This window comes from Orcinus orca, chromosome 12 (genome assembly GCF_937001465.1).
Source record: "Orcinus orca chromosome 12, mOrcOrc1.1, whole genome shotgun sequence".
NCBI classification, from domain to species: Eukaryota; Metazoa; Chordata; class Mammalia; order Artiodactyla; family Delphinidae; genus Orcinus; species Orcinus orca.
This window is the reverse complement of record NC_064570.1, coordinates 57,806,791-57,830,109: the sequence shown is the minus strand read 5'-3', so window position 1 is coordinate 57,830,109 and position 23,319 is coordinate 57,806,791. Positions and strand designations below refer to the sequence as shown.

Here is a 23,319-nt window from a genome sequence, read left to right as displayed (position 1 = left end):
AGAGGCGGGATAAAGTCACCTACCCCGCGCCCTGCCCCCGCCCCGCATCTCCGCGGTCCGGCGGCCTCCGCCCCGGCCGGAGCTGCAGGGCTGGGCGAGCCGGGCGGGCTCCGCGCCTCCAGGCGGCACGGCCGGGAACGGCTCGGCGCGCGAGGGCAGGGCTGCGGACGTGGCTGGAAATGCGGCTCCCCCCGGAGGAAGCTGCAGTCGGGCCCGGATCTCCGTCCCCCACCGCCACCCCCGGCCAGTCCTCCGCCTCCGCTCCAGCCCCTCCCGCAGGCGCGAAAGCGGGGCGCGCGCAGGACTCACCTGCGGCCGCGCGGAGCTCGGGCAGAGACACCGCCCAGCGCGAGCCGGGAACCCGGGCCCGGACAAGGTCGCGAATTACGTTGCTCCGGCCGTCAGGAAAGCGCTGTGTCTTTGCATAACTCATAAAAACACTTATCACATTACACAGTTACCTAAGTCTCGGCAGTGTGCCCACGGAGGGATGTCTGGTTTGATAAATAACAACAAAAATGTACTCTAGAGCGACTTCCCCTCCGACAGACGCAGCCCAAGTCCTAGTCTTTCCCCTTGGAAATCATTACCAGGGAACTCAGGGAATGTGGAGTGTTGCTGTTGTTTTTCCTTTCCTTTTCGGTGCAGAAAATCTGTCAAACGTGGATGTGTGTGTTTGTGTGATCAATTTTCTTCCCTTTAACATCATTTTTAATAGTTCCTACGTACAAAGAATAGGGCCGTGCTTCATACAAGTGTATGATGTACACACAAATTTTAGCAAGAGCATGGATAGTTTAAAATCGTTTGACGGAATTGAAAAAAAATTCAAGTGGCGGGGTGGGGGGGGCGGCGGTTATTACTCTTAAGGTGAAAGGATGGATATAGGAAGTCTCCACGCGTTTGCGTGAGAGAGCCGACATTGGAGTGAAGGGGGACACGCCCTTGTACTTCCCCTGCCGCCCCAGCCCCTTAGAACAGGCAATGAGGGCGGTCATACAGCTAATAACGTGGGGCGCGGTGCCAGCCCCCACCAGATAAGGGCAGCCAGGCTGGCGCCCAAGCACCAGCACATGAGGGGTCTCAAACACCCCTGCAGACGCTTATGGGACCTCTCAGCAAGAAGCAGAGCATGCGGTTGGAAGTGAACCTTCCACGGGCAGGTTGCAAGGAGTGGAACCCAAGGGCCTGCTGGAGAGGCAGAGGTGGTCACCAGACTGTCTTCCGGGGAGAGAGAGCAGGAGGCCGCATAGGAAGCAGAGTGGACAGGTTTGGGATCCGAACTAAAGGCTCTGTACAGGGAGGGGGCAAGAAGCACTGGCACCAGGGATCCTCCATTGTTCTTCCCCCATGGCATCCGCCTATGCTCCATTTAAATGTTGAGCCAGTATTTAAAGAATATCCGTTTGTACCTAATTATTGGCCTGAGTGTCTAGGTCCAGCCATGAGGACCTAGTGAGATGGTATGAAGACCTGGGGAGCCAGAGTGAGCGTCTTTACTCCACCCCTACCACCACCACAGCCAATTCTGAAAGCCTTGGCGTCATAACCATGACATTAGCTCCAAGCTAGAGGCATCTTGTTATTTTTATTTTTTCAAGAAACTTGTTTTACTAACTATTGAGGTATTACAAGAGAAAAAAAAAAAAAGGAAGGGGCTAATATTTATTGAACACCTGCCTGTCTAGTGATGATACATTTTTCAGTAACTTGCCAAAACAATCTGTGTTAAATAACTATTGGCATCCCTATTTTACAAATGAGAAAACTGAGGCTCAGAGAGGTAAGTTAACAAGCTCAAGTCCCAGAGCTAGGTAATGATAGAGCCAGGATTCAAACCCCATGTGTCCCACACCAGCAGCCCTTTGGGCTTTCCACCACCTACAATGGCTCTCATCCCAGGTACCAGTGCTGGAGTGCTGTCTATGGTATTTCTTCTTTAGGCCATCGGTCTGTGGCTCAGTCTTCTGAACCACGTCTAAATCCAATGACTACAAAGCCTCAAACGCCTGCCTGTTATGCTATCACCTTTTGAGAAAGGTAGATTTAGGCCGTTCCTTTACGCAGATATTGCTATGCCTGTGTCATGTCACTCTGCAGCCTGGCCATAATGATATGACAAGGGACAAATAAATCAGTGCTTCCCAAACTTTGTATACGTATCATCTGAGAATCTGCCACAATGATCAAAAGGGACAATTAGATCAGTGTTTCTCAAACATCACTGTGTATACAAATCACTGGGGATCTTGTTCACATGCAATTTCTGACTCAGAAGTTCTGGGGTGAGGTCTGAGATTCTGCATTTCTAACAAGCTTCCAGGTGAAGCCAGACCACACTTTGATTATCAGTGGTCTAGAATACTAGCTTATGAGGGGCATCAAAAACTCTGCCCCAGGGCTTCCCTGGTGGCGCAGTGGTTGAGAGTCCGCCCGCCGATGCAGGGGACACGGGTTCATGCCCTGGTCTGGGAAGATCCCACATGCCGCGGAGCAGCTGGGCCTGTGAGCCATGGCCTCTGAGCCTGCGCTTCCGGAGCCTGTGCTCCGCAACGGGAGAGGCCACAACAGTGAGAGGCCTGCGTACCACAAAACAAAACAAAACAAAAGAAAAAAAACTCTGCCCCAGAGTGGCATGTACATATATACACTACCCAGTGTAAAACAGCTCGTTAATGGGAAGCAGCCGCATAGCACAGGGAGTTCAGCTCGGTGCTTTGTGTCCACCCAGAGGGGTGGGATAGGGAGGGTGGGAGGGAGATGCAGGAGGGAGGAGATATGGGGATATATGTATACATATAGCTGATTCACTTTGTTATAAAGCAGAAACTAACACACCATTGTAAAGCAATTATACTCCAATAAAGATGTTTTAAAAAGAAAAAAAAAAGAAAAAAATGAAGCACACAAGAAAAAAGAAAACAAAAACTCTGCCCCAAAGAGACAGAACCCCATGTTGGATGGTTCCTAACCAACCCAATTAAGTCACCATTCTTGCTGAGTCTGGACACTAGACACACAGATAAAAGGGTTGGGGCAGCAGTAGAATCAGAAATGGAAAGAAAATGAATCAAGACTCAAGAAAAGCAATTAGAACAGAGAATAATGCATATGCCTTATGAGAAGCTGATCTGATGCTCAAGTTCTAGGAGCTGAGGGCGGAAGTCATGGGGCAGGAGAGGTGAGGTAGGGCCTTAGATGGAGAAGAGGGAGAAGACGGAGTATCCTGGGGGAGTAGTGACATCATGGCACCTTTTTTCAGGAACCAACACAAAGAGCATAAACAAGTGAATAAAATATTTTATAAGTTTCTTTTATCCTGGACAACATTTTCACAAGAATGTTATACTTCATGCTTCAAAATATAGCTTAAGAGATTTAAGATCCTGCTCTTGTAGTAATAAGTGGATGTGGGGTTCACTGGTGGCGCAGTGGATAAGACTCCATGCTCCCCATGCAGAGGGCCCAGGTTCGATCCCTGGTCAGGGAACTAGATCCCACATACATGCCACAACTAAGGAGCCCTGGAGCCACAACTAAGGAGCCTGCCTGCCGCAAATAAGAAGCCTGCCTCCCATAACTAAGACCCAGAGCAACCAAATAAATATTTTTTAAAAAGGTGGATGTGATGTTAGCATTATTGCTGGTTTTATATAATGAAATTTAATGTTATTTTATTAAAATATCTCTGTATTATTCAAAAAATAAAGTTTACTTGAAAATGTTACCCTGAATTTTACTGTAAAGCTTCTGCTTTCTTGGCTTGACTTGTGGAGAAGAGATCTAATACTCCCCTACCCAGATATCCAACATTATAGCTGGAAGCTTGTTGTCACCATAAGGTGACTTTGCCTATCTACTTTCTGATCCACTGGACTTGGGCATTTTATTAATCAGTATGCAACACTCAGAAAACATTTCCTGAAGATTGACTTGATGCTAAGAAAAGATATTCAAATAATAACCAGGCTCAGATAAGTGAGGGGCAATTAAGAAGGTGGGTCATGAAAGGGTTTGGAAGATTTTTAGCTTGGGCAGTGCATTAGTGTGCTAGGGCTGCACCCACGGACTGGGTGGCTTAAATAACAGAAATTTATTTCCTCACAGTTCTAGAGGCTAGATGTCTGAGATCAAGCTGTTGTCAGGGTTGATTTCTTCTAAGGCCTCTCTCCTTAGCTTGTTAATGGCCATCTTCTCCCTGTGTCTTTACATGGTCTTTGCTCTGTACGTTTGTGTCCTAATCTCCTCTTTATCTAAGGGCATCAGTCATATTGGATTACAACCACCCTAATGACCTCATTTTACCTTAATTATCCCTTTGAAGGCACTACCTCCAAATACAGTCACATTTTTAGGTACTGGACGATTAGGACTTCAACATATGGATTTTAGGGGGACACAGTTCAACCCCTAACAGCCTATTGAACGCCTAAATGGAGATGCCCGATGGCAACAGAATGTGTGGGTTTAGAAAAGAGCTTTGGGCCTGGGAATGAGACAGGTGGGGGTCATTAAAGGGTAGACATGAGAATGTGAGGGTGAATGCTAAGTGAGAAGAGACAGGGGCCAAGGACAGAGCCCTGAGAACACCACAGTTAGAGGATAGCCAGAGGAAGATAGGACCAACCAGGAAACTGAGAAGGAAAGAGAGGCCAGGAGGGAAGCCGGACAGGTGTAGGGCCGCAGAAGCCAAGGGAAGAGGGCGTCTCAAGAAAGTGTGAGATGGGGTCAATTGCATCATATGCTCCTAACAAGTCAAGTAAAATAAATTTAGCCCAGCAGCATAGACATTACTGACCTTGGCAGGCGAGCACTTTCAAGTGTCAGGGGGTCAGAAGCCAGGCTTGAAAAATGAAGGTGGGATAGTAAGTGCAGAAAACACCCACAATGAATTTGGCTGTGAAAGCAAAGGTTGATCATCAGAGAGGGGAATAAATATTTCTCCATTCTTTTTAAAAAGGGATCACATGCATTATTTTTGATATTAATACATAAACACAGTACAAAATTCAAAAGCTACAGAGAAGAATGCAATGAAAAGTCAATTTCTACCCAGATATCCCCACACACCCCCCAATGTCACCTCCGGATGCACCCTGCTCCTTGCCCCAGATGCTGACCTTCGTAAAGGACAGCAGCGGTTGTGGGTACCCAAGCTGCCGTCGTGGAGCTTGCCTGTGATGGAGATCAGAGGACCGGAGGGGAGTAAGGAAGGGATGACAAATCCTTAGTATCTTTTCCTGCAGAGTTGCCCCATGCTGTGTCTCTCTTCACGTGGCTCCCTCTGTGGGTTTCAGGAACTAAGTCCACACATTTCTCCTTCAGCCAGAGGGCTGGCAATGGCTTCCTGCTGTTGCTAGAGCTGGGGTTCTGCATTTTTGTAAATAGTCCTTTTATTAAATGGTCCTCAAAATATCCAGTTTGCATGTGCCTTCAGTTTCCTGCTGGGACGCTAAAGGATACAGTCTCCTCCTAACTGTTCCCCAGACCCCTCCCCGGAGACAAATACAACCATCAGCTTCCATGTTTATTCCCAGAGATATTCTATGCATTATAAAAGCATTTTCTATTTATTTTTACACAAATTGTATCATTTAACTGCCTGTCCTGCACCTTACTTTCTTTTTTATCTTAAACATAGAACTTCCAAGCTTCTTTCTTTCTTTTTTCTTTCTCGTTCTTTTTCTTTCTTCGTTTTTCTTTCTTCCTTCCTTCCTTTCTTTCTTTCTTTCTTTCTTCATAGAATACCACAGATACATATATATATATATATATATATATATGGAATTTCTGGGTCGAAAGAGCCATGCATTGTAATTGTGATAGATGCTGCCATATTGTTCTCCATAAAGAGCAATACACACTCTTAGTTTTGAAAGTGTTTTGAAAGTGTCTCTTTTCTCATACGTAGCCTAACCACACATATTCTTAAATATTTTGATCCTTCCTAATTGTCAATGAGAAAGCAGTCTCGTAGTTTTAAATTTGTGTTTCTTATTACGTGTGAGGTTGAGTACATTTTTTTGAAAGATGCATTTGTATTGACTTTTCTACGAACTGTTCATTTTCTTCACTGGGTTATTAGTATTTTTCATTGATTTATATGAGGTCCTAATTGAGAAAGAGAATTCTTTTTCTGTAAATTAGTTTGCAAACATTTTCCCCAGCTTGCTATTTTTCAATTTTTTCTTCTATGGCTTCTTGGTTTTCTATCATAGTTTCAAAGAGGCCTTCTCCTCTGAGTGGGATGTTCCAATCTATGGTTTCAGATGTTCTTAGGTAACCTCAGGTGTTGACCATAAAGGTATGGTAGAAGCCTCTAGAGACAAGGTTCTGTTGCTGATGAGGTAATGCACAAACCATCCACATAGACGTTGGAGTTACTCAGGAAGCTGGGAAGACGTAGGTAAGAACAAAGACACTGTGATTGAGGGTTGTGGCCAGAAGTGGAGTTTGGCAATAAACGGGGAGTAGAGGTTAGGAGAGCTAGACTTGAGGCTTGGAGACATGAGAGCTTTTATTCAAGAGTAATGGCAGTAATGGCAGTGGTCCAGTGGCTAAGACTCCTCGCTCCCAATGCAGGGGGCCCATGTTTGATCCCTGGTCAAGGAACTACACCCCACATGCACAACTAAGAGTTCGCATGCTGCAACTAAAGATCCCACATGCCGCAACTAAGACCTGGCACAGCCAAATAAATGAATAAATATTAAAAAAGAGTAATGGCAGCGGGACTTTCCTGGTGGTCCAGCGGTTAAGACTCTGCACTCCCAATGCAGGGTGTGCGGGTTTAATCCCTGGTCAGGGAACCAGGTGCCACATGCCACATGGCGGGGCCTAAAATAAATAAATAAATTTGAAACAGTACATTTATAAAACCTCATATGCAGTATGAGCCCACCTCTGTAAAAGAATTTTTAAAAAGCAGAAAAAAAGGAAAAAGAGTAATGGCAGTGAGTGAAAAGGACTCAAATCCCATCTCGCAACTCTGAGGTTCATAGACAATATGAAACTTCCTCTCAGAATGGCTGCAGGTGAAATCATATCCTCAGAGGAAAGCCAGGTTTCAGTTAAGGTAGAAAGTAAGGGAAACTTCAATGCAGACTTGAGAAGTAGGGTAGTTGATAAATCATGAACTGGTGCTTATAGAGGTCACAGCAGAAAAGTGTAGAAGGGAGAAGTGGGAGGTTGAGTCAGGGAAGACAAATTCAAGAAACAGTCTTAGGAAGTGATTATAGAAAAGAATCAGCGTGGGTGTCTGAATCTTGGGCAACGATTAGGGATTGCAGGGATCCTTATCAGGCTACAAGAGTGTCAAAAACATTTGGCCCCAGCAGGTCTGTAGAGTGCCAGTCACCTGGGCCTGAACTGACTGATCTCAGAGGAAGATGTCATCTCAAGAGCACGGAGAGATTTGCCTCTGGAAGAGTTAAGGTTCGGCATCCATTGATTGGTTCTCAGGGAAAAACGAGAGCAAAACTGCCAGGTCTGTGGGTGCTCAGGTAAACAAGCAGAGGCCTGAGAGCGCAAAGCCCTCGTTACTATGCGGTGAGTCTGGGTGCTACCTGGTGGTGTGTGTGAGGATGGGGGCAGATGAAGATGAGGAGAGCTGCTGGGACATCCCACCGCACAAGGCAGTTCCCTTAGGCTCTGATAACATTGGGTTGCGTATTTCTCATCCATCCACCCACCTAGCCTGCTACCTAGGTGGCTAATCCAACTATTTATCTCTATTTAAAATCAATCTTTTGGGAATTCCCTGGCGGTCCAGTGGTTAGGACTCTGTGCTTTCACTGCCAAGGGCGCGACCAAAAAATAAATAAATACATAAATAATAAAATCAATCCTTTTTTTTTAATGAGTTGAAATTCTTTAAACGTTGCATAAATCTGATTGTTAATTAATCTAGACTTCTACCATCCCATCCTGACAAAACTAAGTCTAAAAACAGAATCCCAGAATGTCTCTTCAATTTAATATCAAAAGAATGACCAAAAAGAGGCAATTTAAATCATGATCCAGTTTTCACCTTTCACAGCTAGTGACACCCTTCATGTTCACTTTTACAAAATATAAGCAGAAGACAGAGTGACCGTATTTTTCTTTTCCTGACATATTCTGTCAAGTAAAGACTATATTTCCCTACTGCAGTACTTTAACTATAGTCACCTTTAACCTTTTTTGGGGGTCATGAAACTTTTGAGACTCTGATGAAAGCTATGGGACATTCTCGGCAGAAAAATACACACACACGCAAAACTTTGTTCCCTATTTCAGGGGCCTCCTAGAACCTCAGAAGCCTATATCAGGACCCCAGATACAGAGCCTGTTTTAGAGTCAGAAAGACATGTGCAGATCTTACATGATGTCAGTGACTTTATGTCTGTTGGGTCCCATCTATCAACGGGAAACAAAATCAAATCTATCAGAGTGGAAACATCTCGTGTCCATATTTACTTTGTAACTCTCCACCCCCATTCTCAGTTCTGTTCACATCATCTTGAGAACATATTTTCTTCCTTTGGCTCCAACTGGTGGCTTTTAGTTCCTAGACAGTGGCTCGTTTATATGTGCTGCATCCTTTTCTTGCTGGGATACAAGAGGTTTATTGATCTCACAATAAATTCTTTTGCTTGATTTTCATGCAAACCATCAGTGTCAGGATTTTTGGCTTTTTTTTTTTTTTTTTTGATACAGAGAAGACTTGCATGTCATTTGCATCTCATTAGTAATAGTCAAGTAAGAATCTCCCTTCTAATAGAGTCGCATTGTAAGTTAATAAAAGCAATTATGTGTTGACTGTTCTAACACTTTCATTTGGTTTCGTTTCCGTCTTTATTTCTCCATTGACATTTTCTTAGGATTCGTAGATTTTTGGATCAATGTCTGTAAGCCTGTAATTATACAAATATGTTTTACAGAATTGCAGGGACCTTGCCAATCCAGGTTTAAAAAATATTTCCAGTAAGCATGACTTACTCCTATGCCTCGTTACCGAGCAGTCTCTCTAAATCTTTACTTGATGCCTCTCAATATTGTGTATTCCAGGTCAATGGTAGCACAGAAGCCCTCGTTGAGTGTCCCTAGCACACGTCAAAAAGACATTTCAAATGATGTCAAAATTTTTTACTTTTTTGCTTGACTGAGATATTTTTGTTGTGTAGTACTTGAATTCAATACTTCTCTTCAATTTATAATTAATACAATAGTAAAACCTGTAACTATAATAGAAAGTAAGGCTATAATTTTATTTGGGGTCTTTAAAGCATTTTATTAAGTTGCCATCAGTAGCATGTAATTGTTACAGTCATAGAAAGGCAATGAAGCTCTAAGAGAACTGAGGCAAATAGCCCAGACTCTAGATTTTGTGATGCTGTTTGATTTAAATGCTTTTGAAGGTGCTACCTTGCATACAGACAATTCACATACGTGATAATAATCCAGTTGTGTGTGGTTATTCTACCACGATGACCATATGATGGTACAGATACTAGGTACAAGTATCAAAGTGGTGACGTGCACAAGCTCAGCAATCAGACTGCCTGGGTCTGCATCTTACTACTTGTGAGAGGCTGAATACATTTAACATCTCTGTGAAATGGAGTGGACGGTAGTCCCTACCTAATGGGGCTATTACTGAATCATACTGAATTTCCATCACTTAACAATGTATATTTTTAATAATTGAAAGAGTGTTCTTTCTAAAATAAATGCCCTTTGGGGGCTGCTTTTTAATCAATTTCATTACACAGTCCTTAGATTAATCGTTTTTTTTTTAACTTTTTAATTTATTTTTGGCTGCATTGGGTTTTCGCTGCTGTGCACGGGCTTTCTCTAGTTGTGGTGAGGAAGGGCTACTCTTCGTTTCGGTGCGCGCGCTTCTCATTTCAATGGCTTCTCTTGTTGCAGAGCACGGGCTCCAGGTTTGCCAGCTTTTGTAGTTGCGGTGCACAGGCTCTAGAGCGCAGGCTCAGTAGGTGTGGTGCACGGGCTTAACTGTTCCACGGCCTGTGGGATCTTTCTGGACCAGGAATCGAACCCACCTCCCCTGCATTGGCAGGCGGATTCTTAACCACTGTGCCACCAGGAAAGTCCCTGTACAATATATCCTTGTAGTTTATTTTATTCATAGTAGTTTGTATCTCTTGTATCTTGCCCCTTCACCTTATCTTTCTGTCTTATTTCACTTAGCATCTAAGACCCTCCAACAATATCCATGTTGTTGCAAATGGCAAAATTTCATTCTTTTTTGTGGCTGAGTAGTATTCCATTGTGTGTGTGTGTGTGTGTGTGTGTGTGTGTGTGTGTGTATTAGGGTGGCAAAAAAAACTGTTCGGGTGGAAAAACCTGAACGAACTTTTTGCCCAACCCAATACATATATATAAATAACATCTTCTTTATCCATTCATCTGTTGATGGACAGTTAGGTTGCCTCCATATCTTGGCAATTGTAAATAGTGCTGCTATGAACGTTGGGGTGCACATATCTTTTTGAATTAGTATTTTTGTTTTTGTTTTGTTTGGATAAATACTCAGGAGTGGACTTGCTGGGTCATATGGTAGTTCTATTTTTAGTTTTTTGAGGAATCTCCATACTGTTTTCTGTAGGGGCTGCACCAATTCACATGCCCACCAACAGTGTACAAGGGTTCTCTTTTGTCCACATTCTTGCCAACACTTGTTATTTGTAGACTTTTTGATGATAGCAATTCTGACAGATGAGAGTTGATACCTCATTGTGGTTTTGATTTGCATTTCCCTGGTGATTAGCGATGTTGAGCATCTTTTCATGTGCCTATTGGCCATCTGTATATCTTCTTTGGAAAAATGTCTATTCAGGTCATCTATCTTTTTTTTTTTTTTTGCAGTACACGGGCCTCTCACTGTTGTGGCCTCTCCCGTTGCAGAGCACAGGCTCCGGATGCACAGGCTCAGCGGCCATGGCTCACGGGCCCAGCCGCTCTGCGGCATGTGGAATCTTCCCAGACCGGGGCACGAGCCCGTTTCCCCTGCATCGGCAGGCGGACTTTCAACCACTGTGCCACCAGGGAAGCCTTGTCTATCTTTTAATCTGGTTGTTTTTTTGATGTTGAGTTGTATGAGCTGTTTATATATTTTGGATATTAACCCCTTATCAATCATATCATTTGCAAATACTTTTTCCCATTCAGTACATTGTCTTTTTGTTTTGTTGTTGGTTTTCTTTGCTGTGCAAAAGTTTTTAAGTTTAATTGGGTTCCATTCATTTATTTTTGCTTTTGTTTCCTTTGCTTGAGGAGACCAAAAAAAAAAACAAAAATACATTGCTACAATATATGTCAGAGTATTCCACCTATGTTTTCTTCTAAGAGTTTTACAGTTTCTGGTTTTCCATTTAGATTAATACCAACACTTTTCTTTTTTCCCAACAGATAGAATGAAGAAGCTTTGCTTTAGTAACAAAACTACTAGAATTCAGACTAAGAATCAAACTTTTAAATGAAACCCAGTGGGAACTCCTGATTTTTAGTGTCCTAATTAGACATTAGCAACTGAAGTTAAAATTTCTTTTAACCCTTTAAATTTCAGTTTCCTCCCTGGAATGCAAATGATAAGCTAAGATGGTTGGGAATTGTTTGCATGGTGAGCCCAATCCAACAGGCATTGACAAAGAAATACTGAAAGCTTATGAGCTTAAAAGTGAGAAAGGCTAGGGAATTCCCGGCGGTCCAGTGGGGTGCAGCCAAAAAAAAAAAAAAATGGTGAGAAAGGCTAGAAAGTAAAAGCTGCCTTTCTATATGAGTCACATGTGTTCAACCTATATTTCTCATATTTGGTCAACACCCTCTATCAAAGTCCTTATACATTCTGGACTTTCAGAAAAAGCCAAAAAAATCACATACTTCAAGAGGCGTGTAAGTATATTTCAAGTCAGTCCCTCTAATTACAAAATGTTAGCCGAAAAAGAAACTTTCCGTAACTAAACTCTTAAATTGAGTTCAAAAATCTTTTCTACTTAAAAAAGGCACCACAAAACATTTATAGAACTGTACAGAGAAAAATGTCCAACATAATCTGAATTTCTTGATTCTAATGTTTGACCAAACCCAGTATATATTTAACAATCAATTTGCTTTCCAAAAACCAAAATTTAAAGGAAAAAAGACATTTTATCTTCCTAAATATAAGTGGTATAAAATAAAACCAGTCAGAAGCATAACTGCCTTTAACTAAAACCAAATAAAGAAGAACCTAGATGATACAAATTTACTTAAATTAAAACATTACAGTATATATGTATGTGCATACATGCGGGAAAAATATCATATAATCTGTAAGATGAAGTGAAATATGTATACCCTATTTATATAACAAAGCCTGAGAAACTTAAACTCCTAGATCACATAATACCTCATCAAAACTTTTTTTAATCCATAGACTAATCCCTTGAAGGTAGCTATTAGATGAAACAACAAAAGCTTTTTTCTAAGGTTTTAGCCCTTTCTATTGACTTTCTTTTCTTTATGATCCCGTCTCAAAAGACAGATGGTGGGCTTCCCTGGTGGCGCAGTGGTAGAGAGTCCACCTGCCAAGGCAGGGGACACAGGTTCGTGCCCCGGTCTGGGAGGATCCCACATGCCACGGGGCGGCTGGGCCCGTTAGCCATGGCCGCTGAGCCTGCGCGTCCGGAGCCTGTGCTCCGCAACGGGAGAGGCCACAGCGGTGAGAGGCCCGCGTACCAAAAAAAAAAAAAAAAAAAAAAGACAAATGGTATATTTTGTGTATTTGTAAACATCAGACTTTCAAGCCATTTTACTACAGTCCTTAGAAACAATTCATTTCTTCAGCCCTTCATGCACACCTGAGTTGGTGGAGGTTTCAATTCGGAGCTCTTCTGTTTCCTCCTTTAAAGCAAACTCGGCAGGAGCTGGGTGTTCCTGTATGCTGGATTTCACGGCATGAGCTGCATAATTAAGGCTGGTGTTTTTACTCCAATGCCAGTAACCTGAGAAGGGGTTGTAGAGCATTCCTGCCACAGTTTGAACTGACAGACCGTCTGAGAAAAAAAAATATCAGACAGAGCATATTTAATAAATATTTACCTTCCACATGCCAAGAGTCTCATGCAACTCTCCAAATTAAAAAAGGATTCCTAACTCAATAGGCACAAATACTTTGTAGCCATGTACAGCTCATTCTTTACTGCAGCAGAACATAAACTCTAGCACGGTATTTGGGATTTGGTAAATACTCAATAAATGTTAGCTGTTTTTAGAAAATACCGGCCAACAACTGACTGTTCCAATCATCTTTAAAATATTTTTTCTACTCTATTTTCAAAAAAGTTACTTGCAGAGAAGAAATTACCACATTTCATTGGACAGATAATATTCCAAGTAAAATCAAGTTTATTGATATACTATTACATGAACAAAAAGCATGAGACACACATGAGCCTAAGAGGAATACCAAATGCCAAATAAATGAACTGACAAGTGTTATTACTTGACAGGAATTCAACAGGTAAATCAAGTGCTCACAAGGTGTAAAGCAGAGCTAGGCACTGTGGGGAGCACAAAAAGGAGACAGTCTTGCCTTCAAGCCAGAAAGAGGTTAAGAACACTAAAATAACCGTACTATAAGGCATGCTATAACTAGCATAAAACACTACATAAAAAGTGACGGGCTCCCCTGGTGGCGCAGTGGTTGAGAGTCCGCCTGCCGATGCAGGGGACACGGGTTCGTGCCCCGGTCCGGGAAGATCCCACATGCTGTGGAGGGGCTAGGCCCGTGAGCCACAACTACTGAGCCTGCGCGTCCGGAGCCTGTGCTCCGCAACGGGAGAGGCCGCAACAGTGAGAGACCCGCATACGGCAAAAAAAAAAAAAAAAAAAAAAAAATGACAAGGAAGTTCAAAATATATCTGACTATGAAGGAAGTAATACGTAAAATAAGCTGATTCAAGCACGGCCTCAATAGGACAAACTGAGGATGTGTAACTAAAAGACATTTGTACCTCATCCTTAAACAGGTGAGGACTAAACAGCCAAAAAGTATTCATTGATCATCTATGATTTGCTTGGCCCTGGGTTAGGTGCCATAGGTGAGAGAAAAGTGGATGTAATACTTAATCCTAACTTCAAGGCGTTTATGATCTAGTTGAGGAGAGAAAACCAACATCCAAAGAATAGTGGCCTATTTCATTAAGTGCTAGGTTAGTGTGATTAATAATTATAGGCACATTAAAAGTTCAGTTAGGCCTTGGAAATTGGAAAAAATTTTAATACTTACTTGATTCCAGAATGCTCTCTAGCTTTTCAGGTGAAACAAACTTCTCCCATGTATGAGTACCTTTTGGTACAATACCTGCAATCTGCTCTGAAAATACAATTCCCAAGGCATAGGACAGCTGTGTTTTGTTGATTGTAGTAATGAATAAAGAACCACCAGGCTAAAAAAAAATATGTGTAGAAGTAAAATTTTAAATGTTAGGAGTAACAGTTAGATAAAGGCTTGGCTTCCTCCACCCTCCTCCTTCCTTCCAAACAATTTAAGTGCAGTTAAGATACACAAGTATGGGGACTTCCCTGGGGGTCCAGTGGTTAAGACTCTGTGCTCCCAGTGCAGGGGGCACAGGTTCGATCCCTGGTCAGGGAACTGAGATCCCACACCGCGTGGTCAAAAAAAAAACAAAACACAAACCCACAAGTGTGAATAAAATATAATCTACCAAAATAGAGGTTTTTTTTCTCTCGGGAAGTTCATTGTTATGGGCAGTCCACTACAGATGCGTGTACTGAGTTTATGCAACAGTGCTTACAACTAACTCCTAAAATCATACATTACTATGATTTATGTTTATATTTATACATTCTTTTGTACATATCAAATAATTTGTAATAAAAATATAGAAATGAGATCCGGCTGCTCTTCCTTGTTACATGTCCACACTGATGTCTTAATGTGTCAACACTGCTTTCTTTTTGGGTGCCAAGTCTGCCTAACTTGTTTGGTACAGCACACACTGCCCCATGGTTTGTGCAGGCTGGCAAGGCCAATAAGTGTTCTCTGACAAAAGCCTTAATGATTAAGGTATGAAAGTGTTTTGTTTTGTTTTGATTTCATTAGTATAAAGAATATAAAGAGATCAAGATAAGAACTTCAGTGAATGCAAACCACTTACGGGATTGTTTAGTCTGCCACTTTTTAGTGACTATATTTATAGTGTTTCCTGTATGTACTCCCACAAATGGCAAGAACATTAATGTCTCTTCCACACATTCTCATTAGCACCTGATGGAGATAAAATGCCTAAGACCCCTTCCAAAATAATCATATTAAGATATATATGTATGAAAATATCTCAAATAACACTCTAAACCAAAAATAAAAATGATAAGAGAAGGCCCTGAAATATTGGGATGTGCCCTTAAGACTAAAATATCAGACACTACTTCATTACACATTATAACTTTTCTCTGTAAAACTCTAGTATTCTAAAATATCTCATTAAAAATCACTTATGTGTGGGCTTCCTGGTGGCGCAGTGGTTGAGAGTCCGCCTGCTGATGCAGGGAACACGGGTTCGTGCCCCGGTCCGGGAAGATCCCACATGCCGCGGAGCGGCTGGGCCCATGAGCCATGCCCACTGAGCCTGCGCGTCCGGAGCCTGTGCTCCGCAACGGGTGAGGCCACAGCAGTGAGAGGTCTGCGTACCGCGAAAAAAAAAAAAAATCACTTATGTGTCAATTATATCTCAGTAGAGCTAAGGGAAAAATTACTTATAAATATCTAATCTGTGTTTCATAAAATCTTACTCTAAGGAAATAGTGATGAGCATTGGTCATTTTTTTTAAAATAGTCTTTCCATTAAAGCAAAAATTAGTTTTAAATTCCATGATGCCGGTATCCCTAATATATGTGAGAACTTCCATCCATACACACTGACTGAGACACTACTCAAAAAGAAATAATTAGGGAATTTTCCTTGGAAAATAGGAGGTATACCTAATAAAATTTGTTTTTAAGAGGAAACACCACCAAGAAACTATACACATTGAAGGAGACTACGGAGATATGGCAACTAAATGCAATATGGAATACTGGATTGGATCCTACAACAGAAAAATGACATTAGTGGAAACACTAATGAAATTTAACAGGGTCTGTAGTGTAGTTAATAGTATAATGTCAACTAATTTTGCAGTTTTGAGAAATATACCATGGGCTACATACAGGGCTAGGAGTACGGTGAGGCAAGTGAGGTACTGAGGGCACAGAATCCAAGGAGGCACTCACTCTCTGGGGCATGCAAATGCAGGACTGGCACAGAATAGCGAGTGCCGCCTTTGACTTTCTGCCACACCTGCCTCACCCCAGTTCCTACCCTTATTATGTAGAATGTTAACAGTAGGGGAGACTGGGTGAAGGGCACCCTTCACCACCCTTCACAGTGGGAACACTGTGTACTATCCAACTCTTCTATAAATCTAAAATTATTTTAAAAGTATTTTTTAAAAGCTCTATTTAGATAAAGGCTAAGCATTTAATTCTTTTAGCTCTTGACCTTAGGGAGTTACCTCTTGAATACATAAACAACAGAGTTGATATACTAATAATAATACTTTGGAAATATTTATTAAAAGAAAATTTGGAACCACCTTCAGAGGACTGTGTCAATTATATAAGCATAATAATGTAGGGACTTCCCTGGTGGCGCAGTGGTTAAGAATCCACCTGCCAATGCAGGGGACACATGTTCGAGCCCTGGTCCAGAAAGATCCCACATGCCGCTGAGCAGATAAAAAGATGTAGCCTTAAGCCCTACTTAAGTGCCTAGTGACCTTTGACTTAAAGACCATGTGACCTCTGACACCTCAGATTCTGATCTTCATTGGGTCAAAGGAGGTCATAATGCCTGCCTTACCTTCCTCACCTGGTTGTAGGTAAGATCTGATGAGATCATTTGTATGAAGTATTCTTTTATAAGCTGATAACTGTTACACATATCACATATACAGAGTGACTTAACAAATGCTGGCTAACCAATTTATGCTAATAATGGTTTTTTATTTTTAAGTATTAATCCAAGTCAATTTCTTAGTAATTGTCATTCAATGCCTATTAGGTAATTAATCCAGACTACACCAAAGAAAAACACCACTATAAATCTATTGTTTGTATTGCAGTGTTCAGCACCAACATTTTTCAAGATCCCTGGACATCAAGATACTAGATCTGGAAAACCCCAGATATCGAGGGCAGGCTGAGAGGCAGAAGTAATCTCCAGCAGAGATGCTGTCCCCTCATCCTGTCTTCCTGGTTTCAAGTATTATAAAACATTTATTGCTATGGATACATACACAAACTCAAAAAAAAAAACAAATAAGTAAACTCTGTAAGTCTTACTTTTAACACTTGACAGCAGCACTGTATAAACATTTCTAGATCAATCACATGTTCTACAACTTCAGAAGCTACGACAGCATCAAATGTTTCTGCAGTTTCTTCCACAATCTTTTCCAGGGAACATGCTCTGTACTCTATCCTCTTATCCAGGACTGGGTCAAATGATTTATGGTGCTGTGCTGTTTTAATGTTCTCATCCACAGGATCAATTCCAATAACTGAAGCCCCAAGCCGCCCTAGAGGCTAATGGCATAAGAAATCATTACCCTCAGGAAGAAAATAGAACACACGTTAGCAATAAGAAGCTTCTCAAAAAGGAGACAAGATTAGGCACGAGGTGTTAATTGCTGGAGATCATTTATGGGTACACGAAAGTTCAATATACCATTTTCTCTAGTTTGTACATGTTTGATAATTTCCATAATAAAAAGCTTAAAAGTGAGAACAATAATCACAACAACAACAAAACTTATCAGGAACTGCTTAAGCATAGTGAGGAAATTTTTGTCTACATTCTCTAGATATATTTACAGGCACACAGTACAGTATTAACATATTTAAAGTGCAATAAATGTAACATGTCATTGTAAAAAGAGCAAAATTTTCTAATACTCAAATTCTCTGAAGCACATTTTTTTCTCCATAGTTTCTCTTGTGACTGACTAAAAACGATTCTTCGTAGCTAATTCTTCTTTCAGCCTTTATAGTCAGTCACTTCCCATGACATGCCCAATTTTTAAACACAGCCTTTATTTTGATCAAAACTGCATAGCATTTATTTTATAACTCTTTAGTTAATAAGTTAAAAGTATAAATCATTTTAACTTTAGAGACATAGATCTGTAATAATACATGGAGAAGATCATAGAACACATAGAGTAAAAGTGTACTAATTTACAATTTGATACACCTTATATTCTTGATTCTAAGGGATGTATTTTCACATATTTTACATTTCCTGAAATTTTATAATTGATGTCAAGAGAAACCAGCGCACTGCCATATGAAGAACACATTTTCTGTGCATATGGAAACTTAGCTATGTATCAAAGGCCTCTGTTAACCTCACTGTCAACTTGGCTGTTATGACCTTGACAGTAACACACACCATTGTATCTTCACTTACATTTGTATCCTGTACTGTTTGCTTAAAATATCTTTCAAGCAAAGATTATGATGCAGCATTTAAACAAAAAGTTATTGTGTTGATAGGATATTACAAAATAGAACTGTAGGGCATAAATATTCTGTCAGCTAAAGCGAGTATTGTTCACAGGGAGAAGTACTCTAGAGCACCTAAGAAGGGGAGAGCCCCCAAAGCAGGCAAAATTCTGTTACGTTTTGATACTGAAGCAAGTGCAAAAGGACAGCTTATCAGTGCATTTAAACCAGTGGAAATTGCGTAATATCTTGGGAGAGAAGAGACAACAAAATTTCCAAAGCTATTCAAATGACCAGTGCTTTTTTTTTAATTGAAGTATAGTTGATTTACAATATTATATTAGTTTCAGGTGTACAACATAGTAATTCAATACTTTTATAGATTATACTCCATTTAAAGTTATTATAAAATAATGGCTATATTTCCCTGTGCTGTACAATATATCCTTGTTGCTTATTTATTTTATGCATAGTAGTTTGTACTTCTTAATCCTCCTACCCATGTCTTGCACCTGTCCCCTTCCTTCTCCCCACTGGCAACCACTGGTTTGTTCTCTGTATCTGTGAATCTGTTTCTGTTTTGTTATATTCATTTGTTTGATTTTTTTTTTTTTTTTTTTTTTTTCCTGCGGTACGCGGGCCTCTCACTGCTGTGGCCTCTCCCGTTGCGGAGCACAGGCTCCGGACGCACAGGCCCAGCGGCCATGGCTCACGGGCCCAGCCGCTCTGCGGAATGCGGGATCCTCCCGGACCAGGGCACGAACCCGTGTCCCCTGCATCGGCAGGCGGACTCTCAACCACTGCGCCACCAGGGAAGCCCTGTTTGCTTTATTTTTAAGATTCCATACATAAGCGGTAACATACAGTATTTGTCTTTGTCTGACTTATTTTACTAAGTGTAATACCCTCTAGGTCCACCCACATTGTTGCAAATGGCAAAATTTTCATTCTTTTTTATGGCTATTATTCCTGTGTGTGTGTGTGTGTGTGTGTGTGAGAGAGAGAGAGAGAGAGACAGAGAGAGACAGAGACAGAGAGAGAGACAGAGAGAGACAGACAGAGAGACAGAGAGACATCTTCTTTATCCATTTATCTGTTGATGGACACTTAGGTTGCTTCCATATCTTGGCTCTTGTAAATAGTGCTGCTATGAACATTGGGGTGCGTGTATCTTTTCGAATTAGTTTTTTTGTTTTCTTCAGATGTATACCCAGGAGTGGAACTGCTCGCTCATACGGTAGTTCTATCTTTAGTTTTTTGAGGAACCTCCATACTGTTTCCTGTAGTGGCTGCACCAATTTACATTCCCACCAACAGTGTACTACAGTTCTGTTTTCTCCACATCGTCATCAGCATTTGTTATTTGTAGAATTTTTAATGATAGCCATTCTGACTGGTGTGAGGTGATATCTAATCGTGGTTTTGACATGCCTTTCTCTGATGATTAGCAATGTTGAGCATCTTTTCATGTGCCTATTGGCCATCCGTATATCTTCTTTGGAAGAATGTCTACTCAGGTCTTCTGCTCGTTTTTTAACCTGGTTGTTTGTTTTTTGACCTGGTTGTTTGTTTTTTGATGTTGAGTTGTATGAGCTGTTTATATATTTTGGATATTAACCCCTTATCAATCATATCATTTGCAAATACTTTCTCCCATTTAGTAGGTTATCTTTTTGTTCTGATGATGGCTTCCTTTGTTGTGAAAAAGCTTTTAAGTTTAATTAGTCCCATTTATTTATTTTTACCAGTGCCCCATTTTTGTGTAAAAAAAAAATCCTCACTATAATTTTCTGAAATACTTATATATTTTTAAGAAAGTAAAAAGCATGTACTAGTTTATAATCATAAAAATATTAAAAACAACATTATACACTTCCTGTTTTAAAAATGAACAATATTATTTGTTAAAAGGATAAAAGAGGCATAAGCCCACATTTTCTCAATTTTTTTTTTTCCCCAGTTAAAAATGCCAGGAAAGTTGGGCTTTCCTGGTGGCACAGTGGTTAAGAATCCGCCTGCCAATGCAGGGGACACAGGTTTGAGCCCGGGTCCGGGAAGATCCCACATGTCGCGGAGCAACTAAACCCGTGCGCCACAACTACGGAGGCTGGGCTCTAGAGCCCGAGAGCCACAACTACTGAGTCCGCGTGCCACAACTACTGAAGCCTGCACACCTAGAGGCCATGCTCCGCAACAAGAGAATCCACTGCAGTGAGAAGCCCGCGCACCGCAATGAAGAGTAGCCCCCGCTTGCCGCAACTAGAGAAAGCCCACACAGCAACGAAGACCCAACACAGCCATAAATAAATAAATAAATAAATAAATATAAAGTTCCCTTTAAAAAAAAAAAAGAAAAATGCCAGGAAAGTTGTAAATCACTTACCTCCGTTAACAATCCACCACCACAGCCAACATCAAGAATCTTCATCCCAGACAAAGGTTTTCCTGGCTGGTGATCAGCAACTGTTTTTAAAAGATTGTCTCTTTTAAAAAAATTCAAAATATATAAAAACAAATCATTAATTTTATCAATAAAGTCTTAAAAGCGCATAATTTTCAAAGACATATTAAACTCTCTTTTTAAATAGACTTGATTTTGGGAGTAAAAAAACTTATTTTCAGCATAAAATGCCATTATGCTTAATTTATAAGATATTTTTATTAATCAGAAGCAGGAGGTTTAAAGTTCTTGAAATAACCTAGTAATAATTATGACTTAACTATTACTTTAGTAATAATCTAAAGAAAAACTTTAAAAACAATCTAGTTTAGATTAACCTAATTTTATTCACTTGCGATATCATGTCACCTGAGGTATTATTAGCTATGTTGCTAGTACTTGCTAGACCCATTTCATATCAGCAACAAATAGGTTATTTTACAGGGTTTAGTAGAAGCAGACTGGAGATCTATATTTGCAGAATTTGCCTACATTTCCTTCTAAATTGAGTCACTTTTCATCTTCTTAGTGGTGTTTTCATGATCATGTAAACAGGCACCCAAATCAAGTAAACTTAATTCTAAGATAATCATAGCAATATTTTCCCACATACACAAATGTAAGCACACACACATACACACCCATATACACACACAGATATATATAGCTAACAGTATCGTAAACTAAACTTTTAAGTTGGACTACATACAAATTCTAATTATACTTATATTAAAATAAATGTCATATATAATAAGGACATCTTAGGAAATCTTTTATTGCTATTCAAATTAATTGACTTCTAAGAAAAACCTAGACAGTGGTTAAGTAGATAATTTCAGAACGTTATAATATACGTTATAATGGGAAGGACCCATTTCAAATGAAATCAAATCCATTCTTCACACATTGGCCAAAATGACCTCTTTATATCATAGTTTAGATCACATTGCTCCCTTCCAATGGTTTTAATTATGATCAGAATAAAATCTAAGCTTCTAACCATAATTTGTACTGCCCTGGATGGTCTTTTCTAGTGTGATGTCTAACTAGTAGTGTCACATTAGTTGGAACAGAGTAGTTCTCAACCTGAGCGTGCATCAGAATCACCTGGAAGGAAAACACAGACTGCTGACCCCCCAAAGCAGTAGGTCCAGTGTGATACCTGAGAATTTTGTATTTCTATCAAGATCACAGGTGATACTGATGTTGCTAGTCCAGGGCTAACCCTCAGAACCACTGATCTAGCCTAACAGAATGACATTTCTGCTTTTCTCTGCCTTAGTGTTTCAATGATCCACTAATTCAGTGGTAATAAGAACGTGCCAATATTTTCCTTTTTGCTGCACTGATAAAACCAGCAAAAACCAATCAGGAAGTTCCTTGAGGGCAGTCTGAATCTGATATTCTGTGTCTATCACAGTGCCTTGCCCATGTCGGCTGCTCAAAAATGTTTAATAAATAAATAAATAAATGGACAGAAGAATGAATGAACAATTGATAAGTGGAATCTTGATAAGTGGAGTCTGATGAACCCTTGCCTTTATCTCCCATGGCAAACTCTAAGTTCCTGAAGCACACAGACTGTGTTTTGAATGCTGAATATCTCAGTAGCTTTTACAGATTCCAGCCCCCAAGCTCTGTACAAGGTAAGTTCTCAAAAAAATATTTGTTGAATTGAACTTTCTCAGTACTATTCCCTTTATCAGAACTGCCTAAAGGCCAAAGATGCTATAAGATGACCTTGATGCCATAGGACCCTAATTCCTTTTCATATGGATTTAATTCTAATTAACTCGATAATATCCAAAAATACTTCAAGTTAATTTATGAAACAGTGTAGAACTCGAGTGATGCTATTAAAAAATAAATAGTTTCGGGACTTCCCTGGTGGGACAGTGGTTAAGAATCCACCTGCCAGTGCAGGGGACATGGGTTCAAGCCCTGGTCCGGGAAGATCTCACATGCCGCGGAGCAACTAAGCCTGTGCGCCACAACTACTGAGCCTGCACTCTAGAGCCGGTGAGCCACAACTACTGAACCCACGTGCCTAGAGCCTGTGCTCCGCAACAAGAGAGGCCACCGTAATGAGAAGCCTGTGCACTGCAATGAAGAGTAGCCCCTGCTCGTCACACCTGGAGAAATCCCGTGTGCAGCAACGAAGACCCAACGCAGCCAAAAATAAGTAAATAAAATAAATTTTAAAAAATATTTAGGGCTTCCCTGGTGACGCAGTGGTTGAGAGTCCGCCTGCCGATGCAGGGGACACGGGTTCGTGCCCCGGTCCGGGAAGATCCCACATGCCACGGAGCAGCTGGGCCCGTGAGCCATG

At 40.9% G+C, this 23,319-nt stretch overlaps 2 protein-coding genes across 11 annotated transcripts in view; both read right to left on the bottom strand.

Moving 5' to 3' along the window:
• Positions 1-4,891, bottom strand: part of FAXC (failed axon connections homolog, metaxin like GST domain containing) — an 88,242-nt gene extending 83,351 nt beyond the window's left edge. For 6 of the 8 annotated variants that reach the window (XR_007470412.1, XR_007470413.1, XR_007470414.1 and 3 more), the window contains exon 1: positions 24-647. Coding sequence is in view for 1 of the 8 variants with exons in the window: in XM_049695142.1 (XP_049551099.1) it covers positions 24-433 (410 nt within the window). In the remaining 7 variants the exon portion in view is untranslated. Of the gene's footprint in view, positions 1-23; positions 648-4,798 lie in introns of those variants that run through there. The other 2 variants (XM_033418787.2, XM_004264793.3) reach the window with 2 other exon arrangements.
• The window catches only part of COQ3 (coenzyme Q3, methyltransferase), a 34,166-nt gene continuing 15,640 nt past the window's right edge, over positions 4,794-23,319 (bottom strand). For 2 of the 3 annotated variants that reach the window (XM_049695145.1, XM_004264791.3), the window contains 4 exons: positions 20,934-21,033; positions 17,390-17,632; positions 14,273-14,432; positions 8,665-13,037 (listed from right to left, as the gene is read on the bottom strand). In XM_049695145.1, coding sequence (XP_049551102.1) covers positions 12,817-13,037; positions 14,273-14,432; positions 17,390-17,632; positions 20,934-21,033 — 724 coding nt within the window. In that variant the 3' untranslated portion in view covers positions 8,665-12,816. Of the gene's footprint in view, positions 4,898-8,664; positions 13,038-14,272; positions 14,433-17,389; positions 17,633-20,933; positions 21,034-23,319 lie in introns of those variants that run through there. The other variant, XM_033418789.2, reaches the window with a different exon arrangement.